This window comes from Chanos chanos, chromosome 1 (assembly GCF_902362185.1).
Source record: "Chanos chanos chromosome 1, fChaCha1.1, whole genome shotgun sequence".
NCBI lineage: Eukaryota > Metazoa > Chordata > Actinopteri > Gonorynchiformes > Chanidae > Chanos > Chanos chanos.
Window position 1 is genome coordinate 4,874,041 of NC_044495.1, and position 27,104 is coordinate 4,901,144.

The following is a 27,104-nucleotide window of genomic DNA, read 5'->3' on the forward strand; positions in this document are numbered from 1 at the left end:
CAATAAACAAGCATTAATCATTCATTTGTATAGAATCGCCACGGCACGGCCATTTTCTGGAGCGCTTGTGCCGGAGAGAAAACTTCTCGCTTTACGCCTTTGACATGTTTGACACGTTGCTCTCCTCGTTGGTCAGGCGTGAGCCGTCCCGTGGGTCGTGGAGGTGTTGGTTTAGGTCACGAATGACGTTTGGATGCATGCTTCTCATATCTGTCGAAGGCCTTCTCCAGTATCCCTGGAAGATTAGATTTCCACATGGCCCCGCTGGCTAACTGGGCCCTCGGGGCTCCAGCGATGACCCACTTCTTTTTCTGCATGTTATCATTCCGGCTACCGTCCAGCGGAGGCCTACGCTTCAAGGTTTTGCTTTTTCCGACATCTTGGACGGCGCTGAATCGGATTCGGGTCCGGACGGGGAAGCATGTTTGAAGTGTCCTGGTTTGGACCTCCCGAGTTTCGTGTGTCAGGGCCGTGTTTATATTTTTACAAGAGCAGGTGGCTCTTGCGTAATACTTGTTTTGTAACAGTGGCCCCGTGGATGAGGTGTCAAAGTGCAGGGCCCAGACAGAGCAAAGCAGTCGCCGGTATGTCATGCACCAGTGCAGTGGTACCTCAGCGAACGTGTTATTCCCTCTTGTATACGCTGACATCGTTAAAATAATTAATCTTACAGGAGATATATGCACATGTAACATATCTCAAGTCAAGTCAGTCGCCATTGTATTCAGTCTTTATACTTTTGTTTGCCTTGAGTAATTACTCAGAATGGCTGTTAAGCAACACAGAGGACAGCAGCACGCAGAACTAGTGAGACATAACAGTTCAATGTGAGGAAGAACTTGCGCGCAATCGGCTTTTACTTATTTATTATCTCTCTCTCTCTCTCTCTCTCTGTATTTGTATTCCTGTATATATGTAAAAATAAAGGGAGAGAGACAGAGTATATATTCTGTGGCTTCTGATGGAAATAGACCCAGACCCTTTTATCTACACCCAACAAATCACTTTGAGGAAGCAGGAAGTTGGAAAACATCAGGCGTTCCGGAGAATCAAAGCCGAGGAAATAATCCTTCATCTGATGGTCTCACACACAGGCCTATTGTCGAATGTGTCTAGTGTGTTGTGCGTGTCATGTACGTGTATGAATTCTTCGTTCTCTGGTTTATTCAGCTATTCACACTCTCTCTGTCTGGTGGGCGCCATAAACGGGGACATTAATGAAAATGTTAAACTGAGGCGAGCTATATATGTAAGGACATCCTCGAGTACAGCATGTTTGTTTACGGAGACTCTGTGTGTGTGTGTGTGTGTGTGAGAGAGAGAGAGAGAGAGAGAGAGAGAGAGAGAGAGAGAGAGAAAGAGTGATATGTTTATCTGTGTGTGTGTGTTATGTTGTGACTGCAATACAAATAGCTGGTTTGTGTCTGTGTGTGTGTGTGTGTGTGTGTGTGTGTATGTGTATGTGTGTGTGTTATGTTGTGACTGCGATACAAATAGCTGGTGTGTGTGTGTGAGATAGAGGCAGCTGATGCCTTGCCATTTTGGGTAGTGTGTAAGAGGAGCTTGGGGCTTGTTCAGGGCACACACCCTTTTTAGAACGTGTTCCAGTTTCCAAACACATGACCTGTGTGATGTTAAAATTATGGCCCTGGCTGACTCCCTGTCTCTAAGATTTCACCATATGGATGCAGAGAAACCTAGAACTGCTGGTAGAAAATGCTGTTTTAGTCCAAACAAAAAGGAGAGAAAAGAAGCTGATTTTGCCTCTTGTCATATTGTTTTGTCTACATCATCTCATGTCAATCTAACAGTTACTTTTATATCATTGGTGTTTACAGTTGCACTGCAATTATTACAAGCTAATGTAATTTAATCTCATAATTTCATAGAGATAAGGCTTTGTGTCACTGGTCATGATATCATCATGGCAGACGTCTGTGTCTATGCGTCTAATCAGTGTTGGTGAATCTCAGTCTGTATGTGTATCAGTAGGGTAAGGAGCCTCTGGTCTCACACTGTTAAAACTTTGTTTATAAAGGATGTAACCTTATTGATCAGTTATTGATTTGTAGTGCCGGACTTTTCTGGAAGAATGCCAGGGCCTTAGGTCAGCAGGTGATTAGAAAGTTAAAACTGAGCACAATTTGAACTGTGCTGGAGTGTACCCTCATGGCCCAAACAGTTCAACAAAGGAGGAGTTGTGTTTGCCCCTTATCTGTGTTTGCCCAGATTGACTGTTATTATCTTGCATTGAGACAAAGACTTATCTGAATATTACAACACATTAATGTTTGACAGAGACCGCTCAATATTTTGTGACAAGGCTTCACTGGCCTCTATGACATCATCGTCACCTCAGACGGTCACATGATGACGAGAGTCTCTATCTCTCCCTGATTAAGGCTGCCTCTAACGCAAAGCTGCCCAAAAGACTGCACTGTTTTCGCTGACAGAGTCAAACCAAGGTTACTCTAAGGTTACTCTAACCAAAAACATCCGTAACGTGTCCACAAATGCCCCCAAATCGCAAATCCACAAACCGAACCACATCCATATACAACTCCCAGTGATTTTCAGACACACCTATCTGAAACTAGTAATGTGACCTTTACAGTATCGCCTCGTGAAGGTGAACGAGCCAACCAGTTGTATATTCTCTCTCTGTTCTGGTAGCCTGACATGAACGTGCCTTTCTGGTTTGATTGTGGCCTGATGCCATCTGTACAGGCTTTGTTCACCTCGGAAACATGTAGTCCCACCCTCGTAGTTTGGAAAACGTGCCACGAGGTCTTTGCAGAATGACCTCCGCAGGTCACGACACGCACACGCATCATCAGTCACATGACGAAGCCAACTCGGAATGTTGTGCGTCCTGAAACAGAGGTGCACAGCACGGGGGGGGGGGGGGGGGGGGGGGGGAGGTCAAGGTCACTGTGAAGACCCTAACGCTATATGAGAGAGTTTTCCATCACATCAGGTTATGTAGTCCTTTCCTGGTCAGTTAGGCTCCATAGTTTTCTGGCTGCTTAAAAGGATCTGTGCATTTAAGTCAAGCTGATATTTGGGGATTTTAACTGTGGGGAAAAAAAGGACATAAATCTGGGAATGCTTATGCAGTCTTGATATGATGTGGTTTTGAAATCATGCACTTCATTGTTTGTGAAGCTTGTTGTGGTTAAAATGTAGGATGTTTTTTTTCCACACGTTGGCTTTGAGATGAGTTTTGGTTTGTTTTTGGGTTTTTTTTGGGAATAGCTGAAATGCCGAGTTTGTGTAAACGGGTGATTCCTGTTTCTTACAGGCCACGTGAGGCTCCTCAGTCTCTCCTGCGGGAGTCAGAACGTGTGGGCTTGTGATGCCAACGGAATGGTGTATTTCCGGGTCGGAACGCAACCACTGAATCCCAGCATGATGCTCCCGGCCTGGATCTGCATTGAACCGCCAGAACAGGTACGCAAACAGGCTTTACTTCTCCAAACCGAACCAAACCAAACCAAACCAAGCTGGAGACACCTCTTTCTCAACACAGTTTTGCCTTAGTCACTGTCTGGAAAAGTACCACAAATAACATACAGTATATTGTGTGATTGTGTGGGCGGGTATTTTTTTTTATGCTTTTGTTATTCCAACGGTATGAGGAAAAAAGATTCCTCTGATTATACCCCACACAAAGAAACAGCATGCTGAAATGTTTGTTTTTAAAGTTGCGAAAACCACACACATTTCATTTTCTTTTTCAGAATCCATTCATTCGTCCAAACTGGATTGCTAACAGTAGCTTTATGTCGCTTAATCCATTAGAACACGTTTGTTACGTTACACTTCAGAGCTCGTGGCTTGATTGTGGCCTCATCACTGCGTTCTTTGCCTTTTCAAACCCCGAAGCGGTGAAACGCACAGCCGCTGTGTACTAGAAATCAAAGACAACGTCGTGATTTTATGATAGAAATGTACCTCTAGGAAAGATAAGGAACTATACGGAAAGATAAAGGTATATAAATCTTTATGGGAATCTCTGGGAATCATAAAGAATTATAAATAATGCAACTGAATAAACACTGGTTGAATTTGTTTACCGTTTTCATTAGCTCCTCCTAATAAACTTGCGTTTATATAATAAGGAATAAGTATAATCAGTGATTACTAAATATAATCTAATTGCGGCTCGCTGTGTGTATATATGCTATGGCTTTGTTCTCCCACTGTGTTCTAATAAGCTTGTGTTAACAGTGTCGCGAATATGTGGGTTCAGTTTAGCACGTCAAAGTGCCACCTAATTTACAAAGTCAACACGGGTCATTTTTGAATTTGGGGATTAACCGTATGCCAGTTAAAGATGTAGGTTATTTTTCAGTTAGAGTTGAAGGACTGTCATAATTGAATTTGCTCCCCGGGGATTATTAAAGTGTTATCTAATCGAATTTAACGGACTCGTTCGACCCAAACCGTAAATCTTTTCAGACAGGGCGATTTATGACTGACAGCGTAACATTGTCCTGTCTGAATGGGCGTGTAAGGCTTTTTTTTCGACGCTCGTCGCGATTCTGTCTCGGCCTTTTGACATTGCTTTTATGACTGCTGGATTTCTGTCTGAAAGGGAGAGGTTTTAGTTTTATTAGATTTAATTTTGATTGGGATTTTCATCGGCCAGTTACTGAGCGGATAGTTCTAGAGAGAGTTCAAGAATTCTTTGAGAATACAGTGTTTTCGTCGCGGTGAAATAAGGCTTTTAGGTTCTCTCGCGCAGAGAATTCTTAAACTACCCATGGAGTACCTCTCTTGTAGCTCGCTGACGAAAATGCAAATCAAAATTAAATCAAACAAATTTAAACATAATAAAATTAGTGACTCTGACTGAAACCAAGAGCGAAGTTCGGACAGCTCGTTTTTTTTTTTTAAAAGAAACAGATCGCAAGTCACAGCGATGTCCACGCGTGGTTAGTGCAGACGGTTATTTCGACAGAGGGCGGTTCTTTCGGGGGGGAAAAAATAATGCTTGCCAAACTAAAATGTAAAATGTAGTCACAATAAACAAAGAAAACGATCATGTTAAACGGAAGCGAAGGTGGCGTAGATCGTGTAGTTTCGTGTTGTTCTAAAAGTCCCTTAGTTCGAATCGTTGTTATGCCTGCAGCTTTCTTTATCTATGAAAGCTGTGAATGAAACATCTCTGTACTGTCATTATCTGTAAAGGACATCACTGTGTGGCATTCACTGTAATCCTCTGTTTCGTTTTTTTTTTTCTTTGTTCCTTTCTTTTCCGACGTGACATGTTCACTGACATGGCTTTTGTTCTCCGTGTGTTTGACAGCCTGTCGGAGTTCATTTGGTTAGAGTTCACACCAGTCCCAACGACCGCATGCTATGGGCCCTGGACAGCCGAGGAAACGTGCTCGTGCGCACCGGGATCACCGAGGAGATGCCCGTCGGAACAAACTGGGAACACATCCCAGGCATGCGATTGCAATGTTTTCATTCTCTGTCTTTGTGTGTTTGTGTGTTCCCAGACCCCCCCCCCCCCCCCCCCCCCCGCCGCTCTCCCCTTGTTGAATCAGCTGGTGATTAATTCACCAACTGGGAGGCTACGCCCTGTTTTAAAGATGCCGTTGAGCCAGATAAGTTAGCTGTACCACACTGACTCACCAAAACAGACAGCACACCTTGTTTGTATTGTTTCTGTTCAACCACATCTGTTAGTCAGTTCTCACATACAGAAATTCAGCTGGGTCTCTGGCATCTGTCCTGTGATTACTGCCTTAAGGGGCGAACGTGTGGTTTTTGAACCGTACTGAACATTGAATAATAAAGGTGTGACCATGCTAGTCACGATGTAGGAGCATTCTCCCATATATTTTGTTTTCAAGAGAAATGCTGCAAACAATACGTAATCTGGTAAACGTGAGGTAAATTTTTTTCTCTCTCTCACTCCAGGACTTCAGGCGAGTCAGCTGGTTCTGAGTGTGAGGACAGTCTGGGTGCGCTGTCCTAATGGGGAGGTGGCCCGTCGCTATGGTATCACTGATAAGAACCCAGCAGGCGACTACTGGAAGAAAGTCCCTGGTCTGGTCAGCTGGCTGGCGGGTAAATGCGATAGGCCAATAGAATGACTATGACTGCTTTTAGAAATTAAACAGCTGAGGAAAAGCTCTGTGCGTGTGTGTGTGTGTGTGGGGGGGGGGTGTCATTTTAAGAAGCTGTCACATTGTCTCAACAGAGATGTGACCCTCTCAGTTCTTTATAATTTACTCTGCTGATGCTGTCTCATTGATTTCTGTGTGTGTGTGTGTGTGTGTGTGTGTATGTGTGTGTGTGTTTACCTTACTTTGTAAAAAAAAAAAAAGTAAAGCAGTTGTTTACACAACTCTATAATGATATATAACTAATGGTTGTAAATATTCACATTGTATATTTTGATTGAGCTTTTTTTTTTAAAAGTAGTGGAGAGAAACACCTTTATTTGCTCTTCATTAAGTGCTTTAAATGCATGGTTTGGCTTTTGGGATCTGTCTTTAGTTAGAATAATCCAAAAGGAGCGACGAATGCTAACGCTGGTGTTGTTTTGTTGTTGTTGTTGTTGTTGTTGTTGTTGTTGTCCTCTGGCAGTGACTCCCATGGATGAACTGTGGGCTGTGACGCCGGCCGGGGGAATAACCCAGCGTCTCACCAAGACCCTGCTGCCCAGTGCCTCCAAATCGCATGTCAACACAGGCTCTCTCAGTGGAGAGGACCTGGAGGAGGAGTGGGAGGTGATTTAAATTCTAAGCCACGCCCAGTGGGCGGTGATTGAAGCCCCCTCCAGCCCCGCACCCCGTCTCAACCCCCCCCCCCCCCCCCCCCCCCAACCGCCTAAACTACAACCAGTGTTTGATGGTTTAAATCATAAAACTGGCACCCAGTCACAGTTCATTTAAACCTCTAACACTGGACAGCGAGAGCAGATTCAAACCACAAAGTGGGAGTGGTTTAGATCCAAAACTCTTCTTGTTTGTTTGTTCATTTAAAGCCCTCCCTGCCTAGGTGAAAGGGTGATTTTAAACTCTAAATTCTCAATGGCGGGACGTGATGTCAATCATCAAACAATGCTAAGCCCCACCCAGTGGGAGTGAATGTGATGGGCCGTAAACCCAAACCCCTGTCTCTTGGGTACGGGGGGGGGGGGTTTAAACCCATGCCCAGTGCGAAGAGATGTAAAATATTAAACCCCGCCCTATGGGAGGGCGTCTACAGCTCTTAACCTCGCCAAATAGGTTTTAAGTTTTTAAGCTGTAAAAAGCCCAAGTTGCTTTCACTCTACCAGTAACTCTGTAAAAATGGCTAATTTAATTAATGAATAGGCACTTTATTTGATCTTTTTTCTTTTTTAACCCACACACAAAGGGGAAATTCCTCCTCGTTGACATATGGGCTCGTCTGACAGCAATCGTCATGTAATTAATCTGTAGACACAGGTTTTTTTTGTGTGTGTGTTAAATTGTTTCAGCAGACCAGTATGTACCTATGTTTTTTGCTGTTTACATTTTGAAACCCAATCAGTGTGTTAGTACTGAACTCTTGAAACGGGGTGAAAAACCTCGTCTGACGATGAGCAAGCTCCATAGCAACAAGATAACGCATCGCTCAGAAATCACACACATCACACACACCATCCTGTGCTGGCAGGAAATAGGTCTTTCTCTTTGTTTTTAAAAACATTTTACATATTTTAAAAAATATTTGGAAATTCATTGTTGATGCAGTCATCGCTGTTGATGGCGTCGTTAAAAAAAAAAAAAGGCAGAAAAAATGCTACAAATCCAAGGGTTTTACCAAAAAGCACCTATGGTGCTGCTGATCGGTGAGGTATGAACTATAATGAGTCTATATGTCCAAAAGGGTGAAATTCTCCTTTTTAGGAACTGTGATGGCTTTCATTTGCTAGTGCATGTGACTGTAACACAACTTTTCTTTTTTCGTTGGGGTTTTTTTTTTTTTTTGGAAACTCAACAGGGTTACTCTTTAATGTGCTGCACTGAAACTTCTGTTATCATTGACATCTTTTTTTTTTTTGCACCAGCCCTCCCCCTGCTGATTTGTGCATATTTTCCACAGAAGAAGTCCCTGTGCTAAACGGTTCGCGCGCGTCATAAACGATGTTAGCACGTCATAGCTCGGTAAGATTGATCACGGAGCAGCTAGACATGCGCAGCTAGACATACTGAGGGTTATTCACAAGATAGCAAGAGCCAAAAACAGACAACGTATCATTCAAACCCCAAACCCCCCCCCCCCCCTTTTTTTTGAGAACATACTGTCACTTACTTTTTGCTGCAGTCGAAAAACATCTACAGTTACAGGTGTCTGTTACTTCGGAGTGCCCTTCCTGCCGAGATGGGGGATTTTTGCATTTTGCTTGGAATTGGCAAATTTTGCCCCACTTCTGTTGCTTTCGATTTGAATAACCCTCATGGTCGGCACCGAGCGGAAAATCGCCTCAGACCCATCCGTGCAGCTCAGCTCATACACAGTATTATGCTTGAAGCATTAGAGGGCATTGGTCTAACTTTGCCTCATGTCTGCAGCATGTGAAAAGTCAAGATGTTTGTTTTTAAAAAAAAAAAAAAAGAAGTGCAACCGCCAGTCTTTGGGCAAGACTGTGTGTGTGTGTGTGTGGTTTTTTTTTTTTTCATATTACTCTTTTTATCTATGTTGTAAAGGGAGACAGGCTTAAGAGTTCTGTGAAAGGTTAGTAAGGGATTTTATGGTGATTTTTTTTTTCTGGGTTCATATGTATGTAATAGCTGATGTTGATATGACTGTTTAATACTTGAATGGACTTAAGTCATGTTTGTGTAAGGCACATAGCTATTTAAAAGTGTTCCCACTATGACCAACAGGATCACTTCTTCTGTTTATACCCAAGTCATGGTCTATGCTGGAGTATGGTGAGAAATACTTTAAGAAGATTGTGGTTTAGCTTTTGACGCTTTTAATGTGAAAAAAAGTATATATATGTAATTTACACTGAGCAATCTGATTCATGATAGCAGTTCCAGCCTGTAATGAAGGTGCTGTATTTACTGTTGGATGAGCATCTTGATCTAATGTGCACACATAGGCATCTTGGTACCTAATAATCAAAAATAACGTAACCACCATGCTGTAACATAAATAGGGATTCTAATGTGTCATTTTCTCTTCTGTCTTGCTTTGTGTCATGAATTTGACTGTGTTTTTAAGCCTTCCACATTATGTCTCGACTACTTCACACTTTTGTACTGTGTCACACGCAGTGAGAAAATGTTATAACAGGGGTGGCTAGCTTCATCCAACATATGTTTTCTCCTTTTTTTTTTTTTTTTTACTGTTTCTGAAAGATTAAGGTCTACAGGGGGCTACCCTGCCCTTAGCTCAGAGGCGTGGAGTCCTGAAGGTGTGTTGTAATGACACAGGTTAGTTGTACTGGTCTGCTGGCCTTCAAATGACTATAAAGCTATGTAGTATCAACTGGTCAGACTCCTCATTTTGGTTTTAATAAGATAAGGAATGGAAGTTGGTAGAAGTATAACAATGCTTGGGGTCTTTGAGATCCGTTTTGATTTTGTAGCTGACTCGGCAACCCAAGTTCAGTCTTTGAAGAATTAAAGAGTTTTTCATTCTTCAGATGAAACAAATGAAAAATTGTTTATTGAATCTGTCACTTTAGCCCTGGAAATCTGATATTAGTCAGCTACAAGGCATGGCTTTACGTGAGTGGAGTTATAGCTTAGGTATGTATTTTTCACTGGTTGTGAAAACAAGAAGTTTGACAATATTCCTCTAAAAAGATGGTTGTTAAAACGTTTTGGCTTGATTCAGCAATTTTGTCTTGTTAAAAAGACCTCGGTAATTCCTCAGTTCTCCTAAACCGTGATACTATTTATGTTATGCAAATGAGACCAGGTTAACAAGACGTGTGTCCTTCTGTTTCTGTCACATGATTTGTGTTGAGGGTTACATAAAATTCATTCTTTCATCAAAACCTTTGTTTGCAGGGCTTGTAGTGCTTCTCCAAGGTAATGGAATTTATCAAGCTGAGATCTAAAGCCTTGAGTAATAATCGACTCAAAACTTATAAGACCAATAAAAAAAAAAGCCCTGCGAATACACTTGCACAATTACCGGGAACCCCCCCCCCCCTTGATTTAAGTGATTATACAGCTAAATGTCAATTCCATAAACCTATTCTGCTGTTTTATTCCATGCCTGATCTACTTCAACTTCCAAAAAAATAAAAATGTTTACAAAATCTCTGCTCGTGGTAATAATCTTAACCAAAATAATACTTGGTAACAATGGTATCAGATGACTAGGTTGAGACATGTAGAGAGTTTGTGTATAAGCAATTTTCAGTTTTGGTTTATATCGTTAAACTTGAGATGTATGTGCACGAGAAAAGTTCATGTGTATGACTGAATTAAACGGGGTATAATCGTTACTGCAATTATGATCATGATAACGGATGTAGAAAAATATATGTTTTAATCATTTTGCATCACGTTTAAATCATTGCAATACACATCAGGTAATCTAAAGTGCGGTGGATACAAATCTACATATTTACAGCATCAATGCGTCTTTGCAACAGTCATAAAGATTCTATTTACAAGAAGTCAAACTGTGTACACCGTCAGGTTTTTACTCTGTGTCATCATGAGCTTGGTTCAGTCTGAAATCAGGAGGCCTCAGAAAATCGGGGAGAGCGTCTAGTTGTTCAGTGGGGATGGTCTGGGTCAGTTTTTGCATTGCTTGTACAAAGAGGGATGGAGGAGAAATTCCCGCGAGCCAGCAAAACGCTTGCTCTCCAATCAGGCTCCTCCACAGCACCGAGTTGTTTTGCAGTTGACTCCGCATCTGAAAACGGAGCTTTGGCATGAAGAGAATGAGGTAGCCCAGGCAGACGTGTTTGCGCCGCATGTCGAGCTCGCTCTGGCAGATCTGATTCAGGAGGCAGTCCAGGGGGTTGTTCCCTGCGCGATCTGTCACGTAGGGACACGCGCCATGACCTAGCAACAGGATCAAACACTCGGGACGCACCAGGTCGCATGCCAGATGTAGCGCAGTCTCGCTGCCGTCAATGTGGACACATCCATGGCGGTTTAAATAATTCTGTTTCTCGCTTTCTGTAAAGTCTTTAGTGGAGTCCAAGATCATTTTCAAAATACTGACTCGATTGTACCGTACGGCAATTGTGAGATGGGGAGTTGTGGATGCTTGACAGCAACGGAAACTTCTGCTGGGCATTTCCAGCGCTTGCACAGAAAATCTGTTGAGCAGGTATCTCGCGTATTGCTGGTGGTCGTGCACTAGAGCGTAGAGCAAAGCCTCAGAAGGACTATAGGCGCACGCTCTCCCGTCGTCCTCCCAGTGAAATACCTCCATTGTCCGCATGTCCTCTAGGACCCACACTGGTAACAAGTCACGGACCGCTTGATAAAAAGCAAAGGAGGTTTTCTGGCATTGCTTTTCGGATTTGTAATCCGCCCGACTGTCGTACATCCCAAGATCCAAAGGCATCTTCAAACTTCTCAATAAATCCGACAAATTCAGCCCCGCTTCGTTTTGAAGTTTCTCTCACAGTGCAGGTGGATATTAATTGTGTCGAGTCGACAAACCCCAACCCTTGTATTTATAAGTGGTGCGGTATTATGTAGGCTACACAAAGTAGGGTATTAATGTAAAGCTTTGCATAAAACATCTACTTGCAACTGAAAAGCAACAATATCTTAAATGTTGTTCTAGGCTTTATTTTCAGGCTATACAGCAGATTGCAGCTGCATGACCTTCTAAATACAAACAGGAGAAAACCACAGGAGGTTTGTAATAGGCCTATGTATGGGTTTGAGGTTTCCGGCAAGAGGTCTCGACTTCTTTTCCCACTCGTTGTTGATTCGCTTCCTTCAAACATTGCTACACACTCCATCGACAGTTTATATATTCCAAAGGTGGGTGACGATCATGGAACTCCCATCCGGACTGCCCATGACGACTTGCGTTCCTCACTACACTGTATCTCATTGGCTGTAGGCGGCCACAGTTGTGTAGAGTCACGTCACCAGGGTGCAAAGTATCTTCAACTTTCCCATATTTGTTGAGAACGCCATGTGAGCTTAATGTTTGGCCGACGCAGTGCCATTGCTATCGAATGTCCCTCCCGCATACAGTACATTCAGAACCGGCCGGTGCTAGACGCAGAGTGGCGGGTCACTCGCTTGCTCTCTGTTATATAATACTGCGCAGTTTGAACAATGGTTTGAAAGTCAGATACGGCGCTGATATTTGGTTCAGCGGAATTATTTTGATAATTATTACAACCTTTGCCAATGTTATTGTGTTTTGCGATTGCCTACATATAATAATCTAGCCTACTTTTACAACAGTTTCCACGGTGCAGAATTTTGGAGTGTAAGGCAATAGATTTGGCACATTAAAATTTAGAGAGCAGACATGATAGTTATTGGTAGGCTACCCAAATGTGTCCTATCTATATCCACAACCATATCCAAAGAGAAATGTTCAACTGAACTCAGATCTTTCAGAATGTCTACACATAAGAAGAAGCTTATATAAAAGATACATCGCCCGGTACCTCCACAGTGATCATCACGACCCAGTGACGCACAATACGCTCCTGCAATCCGCCATCCGAGTTCTTTGATGTGGCTCATGACACGTTCCGTAGAATATTGACGGTCACTGGCGCCATCTCGCGGATGATTGAATACAACATCAAATTGTGGTCACAATTACAAGCACCATTTATTGGTCATACAGTGATTCATCCGATGCCGAGATAAATTGACCAGAGCTATGAAAGACAATGCACAGAACGACTCTATACGTGCAGAAACTACACCCAGGTTCTTGATCGTGCAAGGTCACTTTGAGATGCTCTCTTGAAAACGTCAAATCCATATTTTACCAATTCATTTTTTTTCTCTTACTCTGAAAGGCTACCTCAAGAATGGAGTTTTAAATCGTCTTAAAAGTTAAAATGGATTCATAATTCACAATTCTGAAATAACGCTAAATAATGTTGATAATGTATTGTCTAATTTTTGGATTTTTCAAATCTAATTAAAGAGTTGTAGTAGCATTTTTTATCTTATTAAATCAGGTGTAATTGACGTTTTTAAACTGGTTCATGTTCCTGACTGTAAGCGTAATATGATTTGATACACACACACACCTTTATATAAATATACATATATATATATATATATATATATATATATATATATATATATATATATATATATATATAAACATATGTGTGTGTGTGTGTATCTATATATGTATGTGTGTGTGTGTGTATATATATATATATATATATATATATATATATATATATACACACACACACATATATATACACATACATATATAGATACACACACACACACACACACATATATATATATATATATATATATATATATATATATATATATATATATATATATATATATATTCTGTTTCCCCTGTTTCCTTTGACTTTTTGTCTCTCCTCCCCCCACGGGCTGACAACTCCTCCTCGGATTAACATAGGTAATAGGTAGTTTACATTACAGGACGGGCTGGCTTGTCCATCCATTCAGTCGTGGCCTCTGTGGAACTACTAGAAGTTCTGAGTTCCATCTGATGTAACTTAGCAGGTCAATTGTTCGGATAGTTCTTTTTGCATGGGTTTTTAGCGCATCACTCCGGTTTCAAGACTTATTATTGTGTACCTGATCGACAGCGCTAATTTTAAAGGAAAGTAACTGCTTTATATTTATTTAAAACATTTTTGTAAAATTCCTTCGTGCGATAGCATCTAACGTTAGCTAAAGAAGCATCGCAAGCTAACTTCCACTTTCAGACCAATCCGAGTAACCTTAGCAAGGTGGCTGGGTATTGCTAGCAAGTTAGTTAAATTCCTCTATGTGCATCGACTTCGTTTCAGATTTACAGGAGCTAAGAACACGATGATCCTTGCTTGCAGAGTACTGTTTATGAGCCAGGAAATCGTGGTTTGATTTACAGTATTAACCGCTAGCCACTTCTTTAGCTAGTTACTTAGCTAATAAATTAGCCAGTAAAGTGCATCTGCTATTATTTGTTGCCATTTAGCAGTGGCTAGATCGCAAGCTAGCTAGCCAGCCAGCCATCCAAATCAGTTACGTTCCATAGCTAGATAGCTAACTGTCATTTCGGTTTCAAAAATGCCTGCCATGCTGGAAAAGGGGAGTACAGAAATATCTGGAAAAAGAAGGGGCAGGAACTCTGTAAATAATCCAAATAAAAGTTTTGCTGCAAACGGCAACAGTAACAATTCTTGGGAAGAAGGAAGTTCGGGTTCATCCAGTGATGATGAGCATGGTAAGTTAAGTCGAGAGATGGTAGCCTCGATCAAGCCCACTAAGTTCATACACTTATACTTACAATCTCTTTTGTGCTTCTTGCACTGTTTTTGGTCGTCCTAAGGAGCTGGGGGAATGCGAGTTGGTCCTCAGTATCAAGCGGTTGTTCCAGACTATGATCCTGGTGAGTTAAATTCTAGTTTTTTGACCATATAATTGCAGAACAGGTTACAACTCGTAATAGCCTCAAACAACTCCCGTTGTTCAGACAGTTTGACAATTCCTCTCATGTCACTTCAACTACTGTAATTTCTCTGCAAGTTATTTCAGTCAGCCATTGGCAGATTCCGTCGATATATCGATACCCGTTGTTTCAAGGAGTGTCTTCGTGAGTTTTGATTAAATAAAATGGAGTAGTTAAATAATAATATAAAAACATCTGAAAAGTTACTTGAGTTACGGTCATGTAGTATGGTTGGTGTTTTTTTTTTTCTTTCTTTCTTTTTTTTTGGCTTGATTGCGTGTTTAATGGAAGATGCAATGAATTATATTAATAAAGTAGGAGACTACGATAATGTCGTGATACGGTATGGGTAACTTAGCAGCTTTCATGTTTAGTACTAAACCGTTGCGGCTCATTACCAAGTTGCGAGGAACAAAGAATTCATGACGCAAGAAGAATTGGGACGATTGTTCAGAGGCATAGAAGTAATTCATAAAGCGAAAAACATGATGATATCTCTGTCCTGTATACGTGTTATTTTTCCTTTTTTTCTCTTTTAAAAAAAAAAAAAATTTACAATAGTCACAGCCCGTCATATGGTTCGTGTGACATATTTTGGCAAACGGAAAGGGAAATTCATACACTCGCTAACCATAATTATTTTTTGTGTGTCTCCTTCATCAGAAGTGGCCAAAGCTAGCCAAGAGAGGGAGAATTTGGGCATGCTGGTTTGGTTCCCAAACCACAACTTGGCAGAGGCTAAGCGTGAGTGTCTTTTGAATGTTTTTGCCATCTGTATTTAAAGTCTGAACCTTTTACAGAATGTCTCCTTTTACTTATATAACTCTCAAAATATTCATTTCTCCATAGTCTTTGGAGTTCAAAGTCTTTTGGTTAAAGAAAATAGATTAAGTAGCCAACTGAATTTCCCTCATCTGTATAAATATTTACAAATTAAAGTACCCCTAACAAAATAACTGTGCTTCTTCCCACTTTGGCCACAATGACCTGTCCTCCCAGACTTTGTTCTTGCATCGTTAACAAATAGCAGTTAAATAGCAGAAGAACCCAACTTTCCAAGCGTCAACAGAGCTCATATTTGCACACAGAAATCACACATAACCTCCTCTGGCAGTTCTTCATTTGGCTTCATCAGATCCAATTATATAGAACCCAAAGATCTAGCTGTTAAGAGATCTAGCTGCTATTAAAAGCCATTAAGGTCTGAGTGGAATATTTTTCATTCTCCAGGTCCATGAAAATACATGACTAACCTTCAGCTGACAGTCCAAAAGTAGGGGGGTGGGGGGTGTGTTTAAAAAAAAAAAGGAAAAAGAAAAAAGATATATTCAGTTTTGAACAGAACTCATTTTACTTATTTATCTTGTTTCTTTTTTCCCCCCCCTATAGTTGATGAGTACATTGCGATTGCCAAGGAGAAACATGGCTACAATATGGAGCAGGTAACAGAACTTGCCAAAACAGGGATATGTATGATTATGGAGTTTTACACTATGAGTTTTCGAGTTTTACAGCTGAAAACATGGTGTTTCAACACAAATCTTCTCAATATCTGTTTAACTTGGCTCAGACAGTATGAACAGCGGCACAAGTACGATAATAAGAATGGGGTTGATTCCTATGAAAAGTGTCGTAATTTCATTACACTTTGACCTGTCATGTGGCCCTTCAGAAACTGCTCTGTTTCATTGATGCTAGTGATGCGCGGATCACGTTTTTTTTTTTTTTTTATAATGCCCGCTCCCACCCGACCCGTTACGAGAGCCAATATGCACCGCCCAGCCCGCAAAAATATGCATTAATCAACCACCCCGACCCGCAAACCGCCAGCTTTAGCCTGTATAGCGATGGCATCCATAAGGCATATCCTACTGTATCTTAGCCTAATAGCGTGTGGGTCTAGGCTACTAAATAAACAGACAAATTGTTCCAAATCGTGTTCCTTAGGGTTGAATAGCAGTAAAAAGACATGAACTCTCTGTCTCTCTGTCTCTCCTCTTTCTGACCAAAAAAAAAAAAGAGTTTTAGCGGTGTACAATCTAAACAAAAGCTATGGATACTCAGGGAGAAAAAAGTCATAGGTGAAGCCTATTATCAACACCCTAAAACACATGCGTCGACCAAACCACAACTGCAAATTTATGATAAAGCTTCTGATAAGGTATTAGGCCAGACAATTCTAAATTCTAAATTATAGCCTGGCCCAATGCATTACAAATTATAATCTAGGTGTAGAGAGATGTGTGTGATGGATGTTGGCTGCTTTACAGTTCGGTAATGCAGATCATTGACAGCCAGGGCATAAGAGGACCTGCGCCTTCCGGTGTGTACATGCGTGCGTGCGTGCGTGTGTGTGTGTGTGTGTTTGAGAGAGGGAGAGAGGTTAAGAGAAGGTGGAAGGTGAACTTGTAATCACTAGGGGTTGCACGCGTGCATAATTTTACAACTCAAATACTAGTTTCCTGAAAAACTAGTTCCTGCATCAATGAAGACTATCCAACTATGATGTGGTTGGTCTCAGCACATAGAGCAAAGCTTACAGTTAACGATATGACATGAAGATAACACTTGGTCTTACCTTACACAATGGTGAAGTATGGCTGATACCGACGATATCTAATTTTAGCAACATTAATTTGTTTAGCCGCGTTAGTGTAGTAGCGTAGCCTATTACATGGTAGATTCGATGGTAGAGCCATCCTTGAAAAATCCATCCACAGCTCACAATTGTTGCCTGTTTATTACATCAGAGTGACAGTTGGGGGGAAAAAAAAATTGCACAGTGAAATACAACAATAAAGCAAAACAAACAATCGCTTCACCCTTTTCTGCTGTCGCCATCCTTCCTCTTGTTTACCAAGGGCTCTCACTGGAAACTGAGTGCGCGTAAGATCTAGCATCACGTGATTAATGAGTACTCGAAGATAATGCAGAAAGTCGAGAATTGATGTAACTGCTCAAGCACTCGAATGCTCGAGTACTCTGTGCAACCCCCCTAGTAATCACAGCCTATAGTCTATTGCACGCAATTTGGAGAGCCTATAACGCAAAGCCTATTCCACGCAGTGTTTCTGTAAGTTATTTACAACTTAGTCAGAACGCTGCTTTGTCACTTTTTAACCTGACCCGCCCGAACTCGCGATGTTTTCTAGTAAGCTTACCCGAACATGCCCGTGGGTTCTGGGTCGACCCACGCATCACTAACAGAATCCATGGATGCACTGAGAGATTGATGTAAACCTTGTTCCGTTACACAGGCGCTGGGCATGCTCTTTTGGCACAAACACAACATTGAGAAGTCTTTAGCGGACCTGCCCAACTTCACCCCTTTCCCTGATGAGTGGACCGTGGAGGATAAGGTGCTCTTTGAACAGGGCTTCAGCTTCCACGGAAAAACCTTTCATCGCATTCAACAGATGGTAAGCCCTTTAGGACAGGGTGACCCCGAAAATCTAACAGCCTAGCAATCCGGCAGGCCTCTTTTTTTTTTTTTTTTTTTCTATTTTGAATCTCGGAAAATATTTCATCACAGTTGCATTGCGTTTTCTGCTTGTAAAATTATTAATGTATTGTTTTCCTTTCGTTTTTTTTTTTAAAAATTGATTATTATAAAGCATTCAGTGTATTTCCCCCACTAGTAATTGAAAACAAAGTAATACATAAATGATTCAGAGACAAAAATCGTAATAATAATTACAGCAATGTCATTCCACTCAACCAAAACACAAATGTAACAAACAAGTCCAGAACTGAAAGAAAAAAATGATTACGCAAACATAAGCGGTAATGTGTAACATTGTGGAATTGAAACATGTTTTTTTTTGTTGTTGTTGTTTGTTTTTTCAGCTGCCAGACAAATCCATTGCGAGTCTGGTTAGGTTTTATTACTCCTGGAAGAAGACACGCAGCAAAACGAGCGTGATGGACCGTCACGCTCGCAAAACGAAGCGTGACCGAGAGGAGAGGTCAGCAGTTTTCTTTAGGAATTTTCCCGAAAACCGACCGATTAAATGCACGATGGGGTTTTCATTGACATTTATCTGTGCTGCCCCCTTTTTCACCACAGAGTCTCATGATTATTTTGGTGATGGTGGTTAATGAATCGGTTTGTGTTATTGTTGTATTCATACTGTTTTGATGTGTCTTATACATGCTGACACTAAATGTTTTTTGTTCTTTTTCTTTTTCTCTGTTTATTTGCGTTGCAGTGATGAAGAAGTCGAGGAGAACAGTTGCATTTCTCCGGATTCCGAGCTTGAACCAAATAAGGAAGAGAAGAAAGAGGTACATTACTGATGGGAGATGTACATTTATCTCTTTTTCTCTTCCATGGTTTGTGTTGTCCAGAGTCAATCAAACCGATTCACCCGGCAATTATTTTTTGTTTAAGGGAGCACCAGAGAAGCAGGACTCAAAGTCTGCAGCTGTACACAAGGTAGACATTTATCAGTATTAATACCACCCACCGATCTTGAGTGATTTGTGTCTCAACCTTCGGTGTTGTGAAGATGCATCATCGCCAACGTATTTACGATATTAAGAGGCTGAAATACCAGCTCTCTGTTCGATGACTTACCTTGTGTTTTCTGGAACGTTCTTTGTACCCAAGCCCACGGGCGTCGCAGACAAATCGGTGCACGTGAAGAAGGATGCTCAGGGAATGGCCGGGAAGAACCTCCACAGAGCGAAGAAGAAGCCGCCCAAAGGGATGCACCTGATCCAGGAGGACGTGGCCGCCATGTCCACCAGCGGCCCCGCCGCCGTCAGCGTCCTCAAGCAGCTGGACATGGAGCTAATCGCCATTAAACGACAGGTCAGGATCGTCCTCGACTCTTCTCTCCTTGTGTTATTATTTCAAGTGTTCTTTTTTTTTTCTCCCCTGTTTTTCTCTCTCAGTTTGGCCTGTCTAGTTCCGTGTACTCTTGTATTTCCCCTCCATTGCATGGCATCTTGACCTTGGATTCTCCTGGAACTGTGCAGACACCCAGTCAAACATCCAGTCACTGAAATGTGATGGGAGGGAACACACCCTTGTCTGGCTGACCCTACCAGAATACAGCAAGTTGTGTTTTTAGCACATTTAGGGCACATCTGGAGGGATTTGGCCTTGTTTGAAATACTGTAGGTGAATTCTACATTAAAAGGAATTGGTAGTAGTGTCACAAATGAGTAGTGGCATAGTGGTAAGGAAGTTGGCCCAGTTGTGGGAAGGGTCTGGTTTCAAATTACGGGCAAGACAGCTACCTAGCAATACCCCATGTCCACTGAGGTTCAGGGACTTTTCTGAGGAACTAAAGAGTTGGAATTATCCGGAATGAGAACCACACAGTTCCTGAATGTGTTCATGTTTTGTTTTCCCACCGCACCACAGTAACCTTAGAGATAAGGAGTGAGTGATGTACGAAGTGCACGGGTTTCATTTTTTTTTTTACTTTTTTTTCGCGGTACTGCTTTGCAAGATGGTGTATGACCAGTTCAGCTAAACCCAACAATATTTTTTGATATACCTCTTTGCCCAAGTTGACAACGCACACACTCGTCCTCCAAATAAATCCTAAGTAAGGCTTGCACCTCCTTGTCTGTCCATTTTTCCACTGCTTTTGTTCTGTTCTGACTTTACATTTCAGCTGCTTTGTTACATCTTGTTCTCTGTCTAAATGCAGATTTACTGTGTCTGCTTGCTTGCTAAATGTCAGAATTTAAAAAATGGCAGTTGGTCTGACTGGTCATTCTGGGAAACTTGCGTTTTGCCAATCAAGTGAAGTTCAATACTGCCAGAACCACCCCACTAGCTCCTGGGCTGTCCAAAAGTACCTGTTCTGCCTTAAGAACTAAAATGGGGGTTAGCAACTATGGCCTGGGAGCGAAGGCCGGGTTCCTCGGGCGGAAAAGACAGTACAGTTCCGGAGTATATTATTGAGTGCTCAGAACAGTTATTGTAATGGAAGAGGCCTTATTGTGCCCCTGAGAGCAGTAGTTAATCCCAGCATGTCTCCAGTGGTGTATGAGTCGTAACCAGTAGTAATAATTGTAACTCAGTGAACAGAAAGCTTACCCGAAGTCTGGTAAATTATTGTTCTTCAATTCTAGTTTAGATTTTAGTGAATGCCAAAACATATTTAGCTGAGGAAGCCATGGGTTCGGTAATCAGTAGATAAGTTGAACCGGGTGTGATAGTGCAGGGCTAGAGAAAAAAAAAAAAAAAAAAGATGTTGTCTTCTGGGAACTCAGGACTGGAGCTACCACTGATAGAGATCCACTGACCTAAGTGAATTGCATGTTGCCAAACTGCCAAAAGATAACCAGTTGCAATTGCATGTTGCAATTACAATGGGTCATCTTTTGCTTAGTCCTGTTTTCGTCCAAATCCGGATACATGTGGAAAAAGTTGACTAACCAAACTTAAATTGTCAGCATGATCCAAAACTCAGAAGGAGGACGAGCTGACTGTCTGTAACACATCAAACAGCCACTGACCGTCTGTGTTACTCATTTGACTGTACTTCCTGAACTCATTCTGAGAACTCTAGAGGCCCGCGTGTGATATTTTAGCTATCTCAGATCTTAGGCTGCGAGTTTGTCCGTCACTCAGAGCAGGCCGAAAGTACACTCTAATGAGAGTGGCCCAATCAAGGAATTTCGTCAGGATGCTATAAATGGCCACACACACACACACACACACACACACACACACTTTAAACTACACTGCACAGATTCACATGAAGGCTTTTGTCATGTGAATTAGTCATGTTTTTTTTTTTTTTCCATTCATGCTTCCTCTTTGCGGAATTTAAAAGAAGCAGGAGAAATAAGTGAGCGAAGGAACTTTTGCCCGGCCGGTTCTCGTCGTTTTTCTCGGTATATACGAGTTCAGGTTTTTTGGGGTGAATGGGAGGCGGCATTGCTGCGTTGAACGTTTGCTAAAGATCGAAATTTTATTTTTGATCTTAGTCATCTCCAAACACTGTGTTGGACTGAATGATGTGGCCGGATGGGCCTTCACGAAGGGACCTTTTGCTCACGCTGTCGGTGTTTTGCTTGTCTGTAAAAAAAAAAAAAAAAATACAGATGTTGGGCTTTTCCTCACTGTTACATCACTGCTTATGCGAAACATTTGGTCAATAATGAATAATGATGTCTCACTGTAGCTAAATATATTCATACAGAATGATTTGACACACACACAGTGACATTTTTTTGTCTGGAGCTTGTTTTGAGAGTCAGTGTTTGTGAATGAGTTCATTTTGACTTCAGGGCATTATCCTTTTTTTAAAAATTTTTTTTCATCCACTCATTGCACGAACACGTCATCAAACGCTTTATACAGATCTTTTATAATGTGTGTTTTAACATGAGTGGGGTTTATATGAAAATATATTATTCTATAATGGTATGCTGACTGGTTCCTCATGACTCCTTCCACCAGTATAACGATCTCGCGGAATGTGTGCCATCACAATACACACCAAAACTACGCAAACAGTCTCCCACAGGTCAGCAAAACCAGTCGTTCTGTGGAAGTATTGTTGGCATTACTTTCTATGAACTGTAACCTTTTTCTGCTGCCTTTTTAAAACTTTAAAAACAAAAAACAAAAAAAAAAAAACCTTATAGCACTGACGTATTTAAGATTTGCATGATAGGGGATTTTCTCAGATGTAACCTCGTATGCACATTAGGATATAAATAAGCCATTTCTTGGCAGAACGGTTTCAGTTAGGATAACCTGTTCTCTCTAGTTCCCCAGCATCAGTGTTTGTGCAGAGCATGTGAAACAGAGACATGCAAAAGGGCCTAGGAAAAGCTTTGTGTTTTAGCATAACGTATGAATGGGCTAAGAGAGGTCTCCTGAGGTGAGAGCGCAGTAACAGTCCTGCAGGGATTTGGCCCGGGCCTTCGTCTGCGGCGTCCTGTTCCTCTCTGCAGATGCTCTTCAGAAGGTTGACTCACTCCTGCAGGCGTGTTGGTTTAGGGATGAGTCTGCACCACTGTGGCATGCCACGGAGAGGGGTCGCCCAGCCCAGACATGTGACTTCACGCCCGATTTAATTGTTAGCCTCAGCGTTTTTATCAGCTTCTATAAGCGACCGGACCAGGGGAGAACAAAAAAAACAAAAAACTCACCGTCCACCTGGATCATATCGTGCACTAAAACTAAGAAAAGGGGACACTCTTGGTTCATTGTACGATGCGGTTGAAAGAATAAATTATGACCAAGTCTGTTCCCGTAATAATAAGCTTCTTTTTCAGACTGTAATATGTTTTATTGACTGTAAACATTGTAAGGGAGGATGTCGACAGAGGCTGCAGTACATTATTCGGATTGAAGGACTACGTGTAAATACTGCCCCTCGTCTTGTGTTTTTCACTATTTATGTTCTCCTTCATAAAAAACAAAAAACCCATAATACTCTTTTTTTTTTTTTTTTTCCGTGACCACCCTGAGTACCACTCTTCTGTAACCACGGCAAGATCACGTTTTGGTAGATGAACGGGGAAAAAAATGAACGCCCTGATAAAGTTGGTCAGTAATGTTGAGGAAATGGTGGTTGAACGTGTGGATATGAGAGTTTGAATCACAGTCATGGACAGTTGTGGGAAAAGGTCATAAGTATTGAGGTTTTGATGCCATACCCCCCCCCCCCCTCACCCCATCACTGTGTTTGAATACAATCAGAGCTTTGTTGAACTCGTGTGAATAGACGTTCATGAAATGAATGATGGCAAAACATCTCCACAGATCCAGAGCATCAAACAGACCAACAGTGCCTTGAGAGAAAAGCTGGAGTCAGGAGTGGACGAGCACAGACCCCCCGAGGTAACCACAGCCTCTGCGTTTCACTTTGATCTCACACGCTGTTTGATACCCAGCGTTTGGTTTTTGCCGTTTTGGTTCTGTGGTAGATTGGGCAAACAGGGCGACACGCCCCATTACGTTGTTTACCAGTCCGTTGTGGTTCTGCTCACGTGCTGTGACTACTTGGGTTTCAGGTGGCTCAGAAATTCAACACCCGTTGGACCACAGAGGAGCAACTGCTAGCAGTGCAAGGTAACTCAACCAACACACGCTCAAGGCATCTAACAAGTGGAGTAATCGAACTACACGCCAAATATAGATTTCCCAAGGGAGCGTTTGCAGTTGCACTGTGGAGCTGAGGTTGACTCCGCCTTAGTGAGGAAGACTGCACTGAAGGAGAACAGGAAGATGTCGTACAAGAGGAATCGGGATCTTGCACAAAGTCAAGTCGGGTCTTCAGCGTCGTTAATATCGATGGAAAATTTGCCTCTCTGAGAGCTGTAGTTTCCTCCAGTGATCTTAAAACGCACTCCTTAGTGTATAATAGCAATGTAGCAGTACACGGATTCACGCTGATGTAGCTGGTACAGGACTTACTGTGCAGCCCAGTTGTGAGCCAAACAGTTTTCCACAAGGCAGTGTATAATGCAGCGTATAAAACTACACATGTAATTCTGATATAATTGTCCACATGAAAGTGATAAAATACTGGTTGCATAGTTATTTCAGGCCCCGAATGCCTTGGATAGCTACATATTCTTGCTCATTTAAAAACTTTTTTTTTACGACTTGCGCACCGAGTGTTCTTTCAGAATTTGAAACTTAATGGACAGTTTCACTTCAGTAAAGCACAGAGATTTGCTGTCTGTTGGCAAGATAATTTCCATTTAGCATTTTTTGTGTTGCCAGTGTACTTTGAAAACAGCCAGGACCTGGGACTTCAAAACCGTGGTTTTTGCATAATCATGAATTTTGTGTTCTGTAGCACTCATTATAATATTCCGTATGCTCTCTCAGACATTTGATGATTTTTCTTGTTTTCCTTGATTTCTTTGTTAAAGATCATAATGTACCGACATGGTCATTTGAGCTGGCACAGATATCAAATATTCCATCGCCTGAGGCTAACATGAGTTAAGATAAATAGATGTTGAACCATATGACAGTTCCACACACAGAAGTCAGTAATGTCCACTGAATGGTTGTTGTTTCCTCTGTTGGTGCTGTTAGAGGGTTTTTTTTTTTTAAAGAGTGGGTTGTATGCGTGTGTGTTTACTGAAGTGTTTATGGAGTGATAATTATACTAGTTATTTTTAGCAAGAGATATAATAGTTGCACCAGAAGACATGAATAGGTGACCATGTTAAGGCTGTTTCGTTTTTGAAATAACTTACATCATTATGCTTTAACTGTTTGTATTATGGTTTTACTGAAATGTCTATTTTTATGTTAATTATGTTTAGGATTTGGATTCAATGTATTTATGTTTTTGGGGTTGGTTTGGCTTGTTGTTATAGTTACAGTTGCCATTGTTACTGATGGAATCCTGATGGAAATGCTGAAGAGCTGTTGAGAAGTGCTGTGTTGACTTAATGCAAAGCATTCTGGGAGCAGTTCTGTTTTTAGGGCACTAGTCAGTCTCTCTCTCTCTCGTGACAACAGTTCCTCTCTTCTGTTCTGCCTACAGCCATAAGGAAGTACGGCCGGGATACCCAGGCCATCTCTGACGTGATCGGAAATAAGTCTGTGGTCCAGGTGAAAAATTTTTTTGCGAATTACCGGAGGCGGTTTAATCTGGATGAGGTGCTTCAGGAATGGGAGGCGGAACACGGGGTGGAAGGACCGAAAACCGCAGAGGAGGAGAAGATGGACATAACAGCTGAGGAGGGAGCTACTACCCCAGTGCCACCAGAGGACCAAAAAGAGGTCTTTTTTTCCCTGTCATAGTTTAACATTTTCATTTAGTCATTTATGGAAATTCTCTAATATCTTGTCGTCAGTGTTGTCCTTTTTAAAATGTCCTATCCTTTCTAACTGTGTGTTACTCCTCTAACTCTTGTGTAAAGTTGAACAGTCCCTGACCACATATTAAACCAGTGCTGACCTATTGTCACTGAGCATATGTGAACCTTGTCCTCTGGGGTGGTGCATTTGCAAAGCTACATTTTGTCCAATGGTATCTCGGATTACCACAAGTTTCTGTTACTTTCCACCACTGTTTTTCACCGGTTGACTGATGAATGCCTATGCCCTTGGCAGTAATTAGCCCCTACTCAAAAGCTCCAAAAAAAGAAAAAAGAGAGAGAAAAAAAAAAAGAGTGGAGCTGCTTTCTGCTGCAGTGGAATTAGGTACTGTTGATGTCAGTCACTCAGACGCACAGATGAGTCTTATCCCTCTGTGTCCTTGTAATACACCTACAATCAGTCACCCCTATAATTTTTGACTTTTCACAGACTTAGAATTGATGTAGCATTCATGAATTAAGTTCATGAATGCCCCCCCTCACCCCAGTTCATGCTAGAATTAGTACTCATGTCAGTGACCTTGACTTAAGGCGCTGGCAAAGACCTGGAGCTGGTTCCCAGGCGCCGGTGGCGGCTGCCCACTGCTCCTAGCTCATAGCGCGCGCGCGTGCGCGTGTGTGCGTGTGTGTGTGTGTGTGTGCGCTCACTGGTGTTAGGATGAGTTAAATGCAGAGGCTGCATTTCACTGCTCACTGATCAGTGTGTGTACGTGTGTGACAAATAAAGTACTTCTTCTTCTTCTTTTTTCCCTGATTTGCACAGGAACCAACGCCAATGGATGCACAAAACGCCTCTGCATCCTGAGGTAGCTTTGCAGTATTGGACAGCTCCAGTGGGTAGAACTCATTCCGGTTGATGTTAGCGACTGCTGTGCTGATGAGATAGCAGAGCTACGCCAGCTTCTCCTGTGTCAACCCCCCCCCCCCCCCCCCCCCGTACAAGACATTCCTCTTTTCCTTTACCCTCAGACCCTCCACCCTCTGACACATACACACCCCAACACACCACCTCTAGGACTATTACAGCTGCCGCCAAACCGAAGAGTAAGCTTCATCCTCCTAACCTGGTCCCAGTTCCTCTGAATAATCTGCACTTTATACCATCACTGCCAACGCAGAGAGAAAAAAAAACGAAAAAAAAAAAAACGGAAGAGGCAACGTCTATCAACTCACGTCTTCGGGTGGTACTTCAAACCATTGTGTCCGTACCATGTTGTCAGCCTCGCGTTGGACACAAGCCGAATGGATTGCATCACACAGAAGAGCTGTTACACCTTCATCTGTTCCCCTTCGAGTTTCAGTATGTTTAAAGATCTCAGATAAAACGGTGCAGTGTGCTGTGTTGTTACATTGTTACCCTTTTGCTCAGTTTGTCATAAACTATGATACAGTGCTGAATCTGTAAGCTGGTGACCAGTTACCACCAAAACTAAATATAATCATGAACTGAAGTAATTGAGAATGGAATTTTTTTTTTTTTTCATCAATTTTAGGGGATTGTGGGAAATACTTTTTAATATGCAATTCAGCTTTGGGGCTAGATGAGTTTTTCAGAAATGCATTAAGCGCTGTGTTTTTTTTTTTTTTTAAATAGACATTTTCCTGTTAGGCTGGTCATAAATGTATTTCGCTGTAGCACATGTTTGTTTTATTATGGCACAATTTTGTATGTTCGTTTGTTT

At 41.8% G+C, this 27,104-nt stretch overlaps 3 protein-coding genes across 3 annotated transcripts in view; 2 read left to right on the top strand and 1 right to left on the bottom strand.

Annotated features, from left to right (window-relative positions):
- tecpr2 (tectonin beta-propeller repeat containing 2) overlaps nucleotides 1-6,791 on the top strand; it is a 21,876-nt gene extending 15,085 nt beyond the window's left edge. The window contains exons 17-20 of the mRNA XM_030773735.1: nucleotides 3,302-3,450; nucleotides 5,312-5,453; nucleotides 5,932-6,081; nucleotides 6,604-6,791. Of these exons, the coding sequence (XP_030629595.1) occupies nucleotides 3,302-3,450; nucleotides 5,312-5,453; nucleotides 5,932-6,081; nucleotides 6,604-6,755 (593 nt within the window). The 3' untranslated portion in view covers nucleotides 6,756-6,791. The remainder of the gene's footprint in view (nucleotides 1-3,301; nucleotides 3,451-5,311; nucleotides 5,454-5,931; nucleotides 6,082-6,603) is intronic.
- A 3,730-nt stretch (nucleotides 6,792-10,521) lies between these two features.
- ankrd9 (ankyrin repeat domain 9) lies at nucleotides 10,522-11,910 on the bottom strand. The gene has a single exon (XM_030780648.1). The coding sequence runs from the start codon at nucleotides 11,530-11,532 to the stop codon at nucleotides 10,654-10,656; it is 879 nt and encodes a 292-aa protein (XP_030636508.1). The 5' UTR covers nucleotides 11,533-11,910; the 3' UTR covers nucleotides 10,522-10,653.
- Nucleotides 11,911-13,677: 1,767 nt separating this feature from the next.
- Nucleotides 13,678-26,337, top strand: rcor1 (REST corepressor 1). Its single transcript, XM_030786085.1, has 13 exons — nucleotides 13,678-14,376; nucleotides 14,482-14,541; nucleotides 15,265-15,345; nucleotides 15,991-16,043; nucleotides 17,859-18,020; nucleotides 18,448-18,566; nucleotides 18,810-18,885; nucleotides 18,992-19,036; nucleotides 19,211-19,414; nucleotides 23,342-23,419; nucleotides 23,593-23,650; nucleotides 25,086-25,324; nucleotides 26,186-26,337. The coding sequence occupies exons 1-13, from the start codon at nucleotides 14,220-14,222 to the stop codon at nucleotides 26,225-26,227; spliced, it is 1,374 nt and encodes a 457-aa protein (XP_030641945.1). The 5' UTR covers nucleotides 13,678-14,219; the 3' UTR covers nucleotides 26,228-26,337.
- The last annotated feature ends 767 nt before the right edge of the window (nucleotides 26,338-27,104 follow it).

Coding starts and splice junctions, on each gene's coding strand:
- rcor1 (XM_030786085.1), top strand. CDS start 14,220: ATGCCTGCCATGCTGGAAAAGGGGAGTACAGAAATATCTGGAAAAAGA. Junction 23,420..23,592: donor ACGAGCACAGACCCCCCGAG/GTAACCACAGCC, acceptor CTTGGGTTTCAG/GTGGCTCAGAAATTCAACAC. Junction 23,651..25,085: donor GCAACTGCTAGCAGTGCAAG/GTAACTCAACCA, acceptor TTCTGCCTACAG/CCATAAGGAAGTACGGCCGG.
- ankrd9 (XM_030780648.1), bottom strand. CDS start 11,532: ATGCCTTTGGATCTTGGGATGTACGACAGTCGGGCGGATTACAAATCC.